Below are 11,589 nucleotides of genomic sequence, written 5' to 3'. Positions count from 1 at the left end.
ACATCTAGACCCATAAATGTTACTATCTTTATCAATGGTGTAATCAGGCACTGGATCAGAGTATCAGACACACAACACATGAGTAAGACTACCATGAATCCTGGAGATGACAAAACAAACTGACCATGGTACCTGAGGAAAAAGAACAATATTCAGGAAATGCTTCTAGGATTCGTTGATATCCGCGCCTTCTTAAGTGGTCTCGAAACCCTCAACTTCATCATACCCTTTTCCTTTCTTTCAGTAAATATAAAAAAGCTTCCTTTGACTCAAGAAATTTATAGCTGTGTAAAATATTATTGTAGGACGAACAAATATTAATGACAAGTTACAGTAAATATTGAACTCAACGCATTACAGTATCCTTAGTTAAAACCTTTGGAACTTTGAATTTAGGATTCTGCTCCATGAAAGCTGGTTCCCGTTTGTACACAACTGACGCAGCCCTAATCAATATACCAGCAGTTAAACCCCATATGAGGTAGTTTGTATGCTCAGTTTCATAGTCGAAGTAATGTATCAAATACTTCTCTCCCATCCACTCCCTCTCCTCCTGATTCCGATTTTCATCCTGATTCAAGCAACATCATCAGAAAACCTGTAAAATAAATGTCAATAATTTAGAAGACACAGAGAAAGAAACTAGACCGCACCTTCAGAAACATCTCCAGAGGTGCATCAAATACTGCGTCCACTTCTGCAGGATTTAGAACCGGTTTGAATGCTTTCTTGTCATGAAGTATGCCAATGACTGGAACCACTCTGAGGAGGTGCTACAAAAGAAGCATGATAGGGAGCTGCTGGTAAATTTCCTATCAAACACTTATAATCTGAAGAAGATGAGATTTAGCCTAACTAAAAGGAGTCCAAATCATCTAACATCAGTTGTTACAGATTAAATAACAGCGGGTGACTATACTAACTAGTGAAATGAAATATGCATAGAAATGAGGATCCTCTAGCATATCATTTATAGATTTCTATTTCCAGAAATAACGAGTGAATTGGAACTGAATCATAACCCCTCAATCATAACAATGGGGATGTATCTCATTATCAACCCATCGACCACTCATTAGAGTTACACAGACATCAATATCTTATGAAGCAATTAGTGTATAAGACAATAATCACATCAACATTAATTAACAATTACTATTTTACTGGAAATCATGTAGTTGCATAATCAAAATAAATCAAGAACCCTGAGTTTCACCAATCAGTGACATGTGGAAACGAAAAATCAACATTCTCTTAAAAGTGTCCAAATTCTACAGCTAAAATCCTAATCACTCACAACTGGAGAATACACAGTTTTGCTTTAAAAACACAAGCAAGCCAGGGATCTGTCTATCAAATTATCCAAGTATCAAATAAAATAGAACACACACCTTAGACAAGAATGGTTCAAGAACAGTAACAACATTGACAAGTTCAGGGTCCAACCCAATTTCCTCCTTTGCCTCTCTCTTTGCAGTGTCCCCATCATCCTTATCCCCTTCCTCTGCTTTCCCACCGGGCAAAGCCACTTCACCTGAACACTTAATTAACAGAACCTTAATTGCAAAACCAATTATGCTGAATTTACACGAAGATTTAATTTTGATACACAATTATCCAATTCAATATTGTATTACATATCTACACATGATGCTACCATATCATATGATCACCATAACAAAAATTCAAAATTAATCTCTTTGAGACAATTTCTCAAACAATTGATCTGCAAACAAACAACACTCCCAAAAAATACAGGACCTACCGGAGTGAGAGGAGAGCTTAGAAGAGCGCTTAGTGAGTATAACCCTAAGATCACCGGCATCCCCTTCAAAGAGGCAGATCAAAACAGCAGCCCTCTTTGGTCTGAACTTTTCAGGGTTCTGAGCCACTGGTGTGGCCGATTCAGGAAATCCCACTTGGGAAACAACCTTACCGCTCCCACACTCTTCTTCATTGCTTTGTTCGTCAACCTCCTCCGAAAAAGGCGGTGGCTTGTAGAATCGGAGCTGCTGCGCCAAAGCCCGAAGCTTCTGGGATCCTCCTTCGTGGAAGTTGGAAGAACAGGAAGAAGAAGAAGAATCCATGAATTTGGAGAGAGATGCTCTGGGTAATAATAACGGCGTTGATAATAACGCTCTCAGAATGGAAACCATGTGTGCGCTAGCTGCTATATTGCCTATACTATATTACATGCTATATCAAATAATTATGGTTTTTGACTTTTTTCCCCACTTTTATGTTGATACATTTTTGAAGATATGGAACATTAGTATGTTAATTGTTATGGTGGTTGAGTTTACCATTTCTTCTTCAGTGATAACAGAATTGGCAGAAGAATCTATTATGATTAGCCTCACACTCAGAAAAAATATATATATAATGCGAGGAATGATTTGTCTAAAAAATTAAGAATTAATTTGGAAGTTAAAATTTATGGGAACTAAATTATTAAAATAAAAAATAAGACAATAAGTAATGCCATCTCATTTTTGGCCTTTTAGGTGGTTGGGTGGTCAATGCATGTTTGGTGGAAAGCATATAAATCCAAGTAATTATTGCCATATAATATGAAAACCAGGGGCCCAGTTGCTAAGGGAAATTAGTCCATATAATAAGCTTGATATTACAGTTTGAATGTCTACTCTTTTTAGAAAGACAAGTCTGTTGGTTCTCTAATTTTGTGAATATTTGATCAATTTGGAACACTGAAAGGTAACATAAAAACACAAGGAAAAAAAGAGTGTTACACAATAGGCTTGAATTAAATGAAAACTGCATATTATGAGTGCCAGCCACATGAGATTTCATTGCTTTCCTTCATGCACCACCATTTTCTGTGTGGTTGGGTAAGATAATCTCCTAGCTTTTGTAGACCCTTTTGCACTACCTAAAGAAGGAGGAGTGCCTTTTACATTTGGTGTCAATGTGTTCTTATCCTTCCGACCTTGGCTTGAGTACTTATTTTGAGCTTTCTTGGGACTCACGGTTAGGTTGGGGATGCGGCTTTCCCACGGGCGAGCCGCAATCCAGCACTCCTTCCAGCTCCAACCCCAATTAGCTTTGCCAAGTTCATAACTGCCTAGCCCTTGACTCTGACTGCAGTTGGCCCTCCACTGTGTGTATATATAATTGGCTTTCAGTTGTGTCAGGGGAAATAAACAAGATCATGCACTTCAGATGAGACTCGTGTTCTAAGGTGTTAACCTACCTGATGAGAAAAGGCATAAGCCATGGCTCTTTCCGGTTTCAGGGCCTCCACACCAATCCACCTATGAATCAGAGAAGAGAGTATCTAAAGAGGAGTTCAAATAAGTTCATCTATCTATTGACTTTAATAAAATTAATACATTAACAAGATTTTCACTAGGTAATATCACATTGTAAAGTGTTACTGTAAAGAAGCATTAGTTTTAAAAAGAGAAAATGTTCCTTTATGAAAACTTTCTAGCTTTACAAGCTAGCATACCACAATGTATGGGAAGGTTACCTCCAGATCATGGAGCTTTGCTTCAAGCTTTAGCTGTGAATCCAGTTTCTTCCGCCTGATCCTGTCTTCTGTCACCATACAGATTCGGCGAGCTCTAATATCTGTCTGTATCTTACTCCATGAATGAAGATAATTTATGGCTGTAGTAGCTTGTTTTCTAACAGAGTAACCTTCTGTCAGAATCTTTAGTTTTGCCAATCCTTTTAATCGGCCTAAAGATTTTCTAGCCTGTAGAATTCGAATGTCGTCTTGGTAAAACGAAAAAAAAAGTAGAAGGCTTTAAGAAGGATCTGTAAATAAATGTCAAGCATATTATCCAGAGTTGAACAACAAAATATGAAATGGGAAGCATGCTTGGCAGGGAGGTGCTAAATCAATGATCTCAAATCGTTACTCTGAATTTTTGACATACCTTGTATGCCCGGAATGCCATCTGTATTCTTATTGCAGCAATAGTTTCAAGTGGTACCCCAGAGGACACAAGATTTTCACTTGCAGTACTAGTTCCATTTGCTGAACCACTAGACTCTCTTTCTGTATTATTGTTTATCTTCAATGAAGCTAAAGATCCCTATATCAAATTATTAGCAGATATATGGAAATAGAAACTTTCTTGTTAGAACTTAAAAGTGAACAACCCTCATATGAAGTAGATTTCATATCACTGTAATTAAGGACTTGATGCTAATCAAGTTAAAACTTCATTTGTATCGGCCTTGTTGGTAGTAAGACATACATGAACTTCAAATCTCTCTACATAGTGGTACTACATAGTTTTACATAATCATTTTGACTCTCATGCAATGAAATCCTGGACTAAGATGAGTTATTAATGAAGGTAAAATTGACACAAAGTGTGCTGTACCTTTGATTTCTTTGATCTGCTTTGTTTTGATTTTCTTAATCGAATGATTGTCTTAAACCAATGGCCTGAACCCATGCTTGATGTGAAGTAAGTAACTTCTTTCAAATGGACATAACCCTGGTAGTAATTTTAGCTGAAACTATGGACATAACCCTGGTAACATACAGAACAACAAAAAAAGCAATAACAAAACTGCTGATCAAAGATAAAAATACATATTAAGAACTTATTAATGGAAGTATGAAACCAAATACATGTTGATCCAACAAAGATGAATCTGCTTGAGAATGACTTACCAAGAAATGGGAAGTATCCAAGGAAAGCTCAAAAGAGAAAAGAGAAATAGAGATGAAGGGTCAGAAGTAAAAGGTGAGTGGGTGTAGAATATGAGATGCCATGACCCCTACACCACCATTGATTTGTTGACATTATGATGTGGAAGGAGAAAAAGATACAAACTAAACCAAACAAAAAGGAGAGAGAACAAACAGTACATACACAAGCACACACGCACACTCTCTCTCTCAATCAAAGAATCAACCAGCCATTTATGCAGAACATAAGGCCCACAAGAGAAAAGAGATGGCCATTGGTGTGCATGTTTAGTCTGAGAGACTGAGAGACAAGAGAATAACGTAACGTTGTTATGTGACAGTGTGACACTGTTGGTTGGAAAGTTTTGGTGAATGCAAAGTTACAGCGACAAGCACTGCACAACAAACTGTGATAACAAAATACCTTGATACTTGATAGCGAACCTCTCACGGGGTTGCTTTTTTGTGAATGATATCTTCTCATCTTGTGTTTGCTTTCTTGTATTCATCTATTGGAGCAATTAACTGTTTCTATGGTGATAGATCATGTCCTAACGCAGATAAGTAGACAGCATGCAAGCCTAAAAATTACAATGGTCCGGGCGAGGCTCGAACTCGCGACCTTCGGCTCATAAGACCAACGCTCTAACCAACTGAGCTACGGGACCATATGTTCATATGAGTATTACTTTTCATATTTCAAATGATTTAAAATGAACTTCCTTTGGGTATCAAAATGATCTCTCTTCTTATATGCTACTGATTTTTTTCCTACCAGTATCTATATACTTTCATGTAATTATGTGTGTGTATCTTTTATAAACCTGTATACACTAACATATAGAGAATATTTTCAAAAAATAAATTTGATTGTCAAGACAATATAGTATTTAATTTTGATAATCTGATTTAAGCACACACATCGATCACTTTCATCAGGTTGCTCCCTAATCCACCCAAAACATAGACTTAGAAACTGAGCAGAAAACACATCAACTAACAACTTTGTTGGTTTTCCGTTCGTAAAGTAGAAACATTGGTTTTCGATGGAAAATTTTTGAAGTGTTTTGGAAATTTGCCTTGAGGTTGTTGAGTGTCACCTTCTATACATAGTTATTGATTGGTGATGTTGGAACAACAAATAAGTATTTTCAGCCTTCTCTTCTCATAATAGATAGAGAAAAAAATGTGAGGCTTTAAATTAAAAGTTAAACCAAATCCTACGTTGCTCATTTACATAATAAAGGGATTAACTAAGTCTATGGTAACTATAACTCCTAAGTAACTGATTCAGCATGCTATCAAGTATCAATATTGCAACTATGTTACCTTAACATTTGACCTTTAATTATTTTGCTTGTTATTATTCTTCTGCGTTTAAATTCATTCAAAACCGCCTCTACTATATAGAAAAAATGTGGCAAAACTTAGAAGCGTGGGAGGGGAGGAAATTAGTATGGCATTTTCCTTCTTGACTTGAATATTATATTATTATGTATGTTAAAGTAAAAATTGTTAGAATGAGTCAAAAATCAAAATACATACCAATATATGGAGACTTTTATAGGCCATAGCATATATAATATAGTATACAATTTGGATATTGTTTTAAACTTTTAATTAGTATATCATCAGAGGAGATTATCTGTTAAGAATGTTTTTTTACGGTTTGGATTTTATACCAAAATCAGTCATTGGAATAAAATATATATTAGAATATAAAATTATGAAAATAAGTTAAATAACACATATATTTAGGCACAAATACACAATAGTTAATTTTAATATACAAATAATATTAAACAACACATGTATTTATACATAGATACATAAAGTAATATTTTTAAATATTTTATTAGAGGAAATTATTGTGAAACAAACGTAACAATTTCTTATTAAGAAAAAATATCATCAATGGCAAAAAATAAATATCAATAAGTTATTCCATTCAGATCCAACTTGGGAACCAATTATTTATTAGTCAATCAGCCAATTTTTTTAAGTTTTATTTATAACAATATTTAAAATGAACATCCAAAATTACATACCAGAAGAATATTTGAAGCTTCAACAAAAATATTCGAAAATAAAATAAAATATCCAAAGGTCAATATTATGGTTTTATTGAAAGTCATGAGAGAGATAAGTAAATGTGTTTGAAATTGAAATCAGATTTAGATCTCGATAAATGTAGTTGTAAAGAGAATGAGTAAAAAAAGTCATTAAAAAAAGATTGATTGAAATTGGTTATATAAAATTTTAACTCTCTAGACTTTTTCTTATTAATGAATACAGACGACGATAAAATTCTCGCTTATGAAAAAAGATTCGACTATGCTACGATCTATATGTATACTAAAATTAATTATATGATAGTTGATTTTATTAGCTAATTTTAGTGTACAATAGTATTTTTGAAAAAGAATATGCCAAATTTCAAAGTCATTAGCATAAATCATAATTTTGTTATGTGAATGAATATTTTCGATTCATGAATTGATATTTTTGGTAAATAATATATCATGAATTTGAGTTAAATTTAAGGTTTTAGGATTGATAAATCATTTATATTTATATATGAAACCGGCTGTAAAACTGAAACAAAGACATACATAAGAAAAGACTAGGCTTTCCATAGTGAAAACAATTGCTTGGCCTTTCAATCTGTGATGTTCATGGATGTCTCATAAGTCATGCGTGTTTTTTCTTGGAAAGTGCAGATGTTATGTTGAAGTGCTAAAAAATTCAATCAAGAATTTCCACTCACCTTCCAATTTCTATGTTTTTCAATTCAATTCATATTACGGTAGTTTCTTAATTTGTTCACTTATTATACTACTAATAACTTAGTTTCAATACATGAATTAGTCTTATATGAAAACCTTGTTTAAACAGCTTACTTGCTAACTCAACGCAAAATAAGAAAAAGGTTTAAAACTCCTTTATTTTATCTTCCCCCTGTATTAAACTATTAATAATGAAAATGAGTTCTTTTTATTATTTATTTATTTGGACCAATGAAGAAACTCAAGAGTTACTGCAGCAAGTATAGCTTGCAAAGTTCCAAAACCAAGAAACTAAATAAACATATAGAGCAGAAAACCAAACTAAGGAAAGTTCAATACTTCTATCTACTCATAAACCAAGTATCAGATTCTATGGCACAGAGATGTCACGTACTAATTTAATATTTGCATGAAAGCATCCCCATAATTTCGTTTATTATACTATAAGAAACATTTTAAGAATGGCAGGGATTAAAGTGTTTTAGTATTTTTAACTATTGATTTTAATTGTAAAATATATATACATAGCTAAAACTTAAAATCAATAGCTAAAAATACTGAAACATATTAGTTCTTAATACCCATCTTATATTATATATAGGAAACAAAACTTTAAGCCCACTTGTTAAATACAGACATATAAAAGTCTGATTTATATATAATAATGTAAATGTATGAAGCATAAATTCTCTATCATTTGGGTTGAACTTCAAGATCTGGTTGATTGAAACTTTCAACACTCTGGAATCCTAAACCGACCTTTTGTGCTTCCTACCTGCAGTTAAGCCCACTTCTCAATTCTCATACCTGTATTTCTTTCTTAAGTCTTGTAACCATTCTTATTAAATACACCATATTTGACCAAGTCCAAAATCTCTCCATGGACCCTTCAGAATCATTAGTATCCAATCGTTTCTTTTTCATTTCCTATCTATCTTTTATATAGCATATGCCGTGTACTTATGCATCATTCACAAGCACTGAAGCACAAGAATGAATTTCCATTCAAATCTTTCTCAAGCACCTGCAAGAAGTTGTTGTCTCTACTTCTATTTATTCATCTCCTTTCTTCTCCAAGTTGAGGCTACTGCTAATGGAGACAACAAAGTCATATCTATAGGCGCAATCATCGATGTTAACTCGCGTATTGGGAAAGAACAGCTAGTAGCCATGGACATTGCAGCTCAAAGTTACAATAACACTTCAAAGACCTACAAACTGGCTCTTCATTTTCAGAACCCCACCATGAATCCCTTAAAAGCCACTTCCATTGGTTAGTACTTAGTAGTACCAAACAGAAAATATCGAAACAGAACAGAACACATTATGCGTTTGTCCCTCGGTTTTTAAGTGGATAAAAAAAAAGAGAAATCTTGATTCAAAGACAGACACATTTTTCTTGTTTCTGTTTCTGTTTCATTACCAAACAGAGCCTAAGAAAAAAGAATAGGTTTGATATTCCTTTTGTTTAGCTAACATAAATATCTTTATTAATGTGCATAACCCTATGTTGATTTCTTGCAGCCGAAGATATGATTAAAAATCAGAACGTGGAAGTGATTGTGGGAATGCAAACATGGACAGAAGCAGCTTTGGTAGCTGAACTAGGAAGCGAGGCTCAAGTTCCTGTCATATCCTTGGCAGCACCTACTGTTAGCTCACCATTGATGGCAAATCGATGGCCTTTTTTGGTGAGGCTAGATAACAAGGGCACTGCATATTCAAAATGCATAGCAGATATAGTTTATGCTTATGGCTGGCAAAGAGTAGTAGCCATTTATGAAGATGATGGCTACGGTGGAGATAATGGTATGGTAGGTATGCTATCTGAGGCACTCCAAGATGTAGGTTCAATGATTGAGTATCGCTTAGCACTTTTCATTTGTTCAGAGAAGCTTCACAAATGGGTCTTGTGGATAGAGAATCAGTCTGGATAATTCCAGAGAGTATAACTAATCTATTGGATTCTGTCAATAAGTCTGCTATTTCCTATATGGAAGGGGCTATAGGGATCAAGAACTACTACTCTGAAAATAGCACAGAGTATAAAGATTTTGAAGCTCAGTTCCGGAGAACATTTCACTCCAAGTATACCGAGGAAGATAACCGCAACCCAGGATTCTACGGTCTGCAAGCATATGACAGCATTAAAATTGTTGCAAAAGCAGTCGACAGAATAGCCAGTCACAATAGTAGTAGCAGCAGTAGTGGGAAGACTTTACTAAGAGGAATATTGTCTAGCAAATTCCTTGGTTTAAGTGGAGAAATTCAATTTCAAGAATTGCAGCTCATGCAGAACCCTACCTTAAGGATTGTTAATATTGGTGGGAGGAGTTATAGGGAACTAGATTTTTGGAGTCTAGAACATGGATTTACCAGTAGATTAGGAGAAGGTGGAAATGATACTTCTAGGAACACAGAGGGTTTAAGTGGAGTGGTAATTTGGCCAGGGAAATTGTCGAGAGTTCCAAAAGGGTGGAATCTGCCTACTAAGGAAAATCCAATGAAAATTGCAGTGCCAGGAAGAACTTCATTTTCCAAGTTTGTCAAGGTCGATTATGGTGAGAATGGAAAGCCAAATATATATAGTGGATTCTGCATTGAAATTTTTGATAAGGTGTTAGAACTATTGGGTTATGATTTGCCATATGAGTACTATCCCATCAATGGAACCTATCCTGACCTGGTCCAACTTGTCTATAACAAGGTAAGAACATATCCATGATGCTTTTATGTTCGCTTGAATTTGAAGGTGTTCCGCATTTGAAAAAGGTCCATACTAATGTTCATATAATATGTCCATATTTCTTGTGCATTTTCAGAAGTTTTTTTGTATTAAAAGGAACAAAAGCCTAATATTACCAAGTTTTGTTATAATTTGAAAAGACACAAAACCTTGGCTGGCTCGATATATGCAGAGTTGAAGTTTAATTTTCATTACTGACATAGATCTTTTCTTTCTGGCTGTGATGTGAATTGAAATCATGGAAGACTTATGAGGCTGTTGTTGGGGACATAACCTTACTAGCAGACAGAATGCCATATGTAGATTTCACTGTGCCATATGCGGAATCAGGATTGTCAATGGTAGTTCCATCAAAGTCAGATGAATCAGCATGGATGTTCATGAAGCCTTTCACCTGGCAAATGTGGGTGGTAACTGCTGCTATCTTGTTCTACACAATGTTGGTAGTGTGGTACCTGGAGCGAGAATCGAATCCCGAGTTTCATGGCAACTGGAAGAGCCAACTTAGCACTGCACTTTGGTTTACCTTCTCCTCCCTATTCTTTGCTCATAGTAAGTATCAATTATTCATTCACATACCTCAATAAAATAACAGAATTGATCAATCATATTTACCCATGCTCATTAGAGTAAACCAATCCTAATTGTAACATGATGCAGAGGAGAACTTGTCTAGCAACTTAAGCCGTGTTGTGATGGTATCTTGGCTGTTTCTAGTTCTGATCCTTAACTCGAGCTACACTGCAAGTCTTTCATCGATGCTCACAGTTCAACAACTGCAACCGAATGTCACAGACATCGAGTGGCTGAAGAAGAACAACATGAAGATTGGTTGTGATGGAGATTCTTTTGTTAGGACATACCTTGAGAGAGTAGAGAGGTTCAAGGTAGAAAACATCATAAATGTTAGCAGTGAATACAGCTATGTTGATGTATTCAAAAACGGCACCATAGCAGCTGCTTTTCTTGAACTCCCTTACGAAAAAGTATACATGAGTAAATACTGCAAGGGCTTCTCTGGCTCCACCCCTGCCATCAGATTTGGAGGACTTGGATTTGTAAGTCACACTACAATTCTCCCTCAATGTTCAACTTGTATTGTCCATAACCTATAGAATCAAATTCAAATCTTTTGTGATACAGATGTTCCAGAAAGGCTCCCCGGTGACCAGAGATGTTTCTAAAGCGATATTGCAGCTCTTAGAACAGGGAGAAATAAAGAGCTTAGAAGAGAAATGGCTGAGCCCCATGGGAGAGTGCGCTAGCAATGTCACCACAAACAACACAGAAAGTTTGAAGCTTGGGAGTTTCTGGATTCTGTATGTGATTTCTGGTGCAACTTCCACCATATGTTTCCTACTTTCTACCATGCATTCATCACCTTGGAA

The 11,589-nt window shown here is 35.2% G+C and overlaps 1 protein-coding gene, 1 non-coding gene and 2 pseudogenes across 3 annotated transcripts; 1 reads left to right on the top strand and 3 right to left on the bottom strand.

Moving 5' to 3' along the window:
• Positions 1-5: 5 nt before the first annotated feature.
• On the bottom strand, positions 6-2,343 carry LOC107480742 (nudix hydrolase 15, mitochondrial). 2 transcript variants are annotated; one of them, XM_016100903.3, is made up of 5 exons: positions 1,766-2,343; positions 1,392-1,534; positions 654-773; positions 377-571; positions 6-284 (listed from the first exon to the last, which is right to left on the bottom strand). In XM_016100903.3, exons 1-5 carry the CDS (start codon positions 2,154-2,156, stop codon positions 279-281), a joined length of 855 nt encoding a protein of 284 aa, XP_015956389.1. In that variant the 5' UTR covers positions 2,157-2,343; the 3' UTR covers positions 6-278. The 2 variants fall into 2 exon arrangements, with proteins under 2 accessions (XP_015956389.1, XP_015956388.1); XM_016100902.3 differs by having other exon boundaries at positions 6-571.
• Positions 2,344-2,624: 281 nt separating this feature from the next.
• On the bottom strand, positions 2,625-4,938 carry LOC107480689 (protein IQ-DOMAIN 9-like; annotated as a pseudogene).
• Positions 4,939-5,263: 325 nt separating this feature from the next.
• Positions 5,264-5,337, bottom strand: TRNAI-UAU (transfer RNA isoleucine (anticodon UAU)). The gene has a single exon. It is a non-coding gene; the product is annotated as a tRNA-Ile (tRNA).
• A 3,076-nt stretch (positions 5,338-8,413) lies between these two features.
• LOC107480690 (glutamate receptor 2.7-like) lies at positions 8,414-11,584 on the top strand (annotated as a pseudogene).
• Positions 11,585-11,589: the final 5 nt, after the last annotated feature.

This window comes from Arachis duranensis, chromosome 3 (assembly GCF_000817695.3).
Source record: "Arachis duranensis cultivar V14167 chromosome 3, aradu.V14167.gnm2.J7QH, whole genome shotgun sequence".
Taxonomy (NCBI): domain Eukaryota; kingdom Viridiplantae; phylum Streptophyta; class Magnoliopsida; order Fabales; family Fabaceae; genus Arachis; species Arachis duranensis.
The sequence above is the reverse complement of the archived record's forward strand: the minus strand, read 5'-3'. Positions and strand labels throughout refer to the sequence as shown.

Coding starts and splice junctions, on each gene's coding strand:
- LOC107480742 (XM_016100902.3), bottom strand. CDS start 2,156: ATGGTTTCCATTCTGAGAGCGTTATTATCAACGCCGTTATTATTACCC. Junction 1,535..1,765: donor TAAGCTCTCCTCTCACTCCG/GTAGGTCCTGTA, acceptor TTAAGTGTTCAG/GTGAAGTGGCTTTGCCCGGT. Junction 774..1,391: donor TTGAACCATTCTTGTCTAAG/GTGTGTGTTCTA, acceptor CTTCTTTTGTAG/CACCTCCTCAGAGTGGTTCC.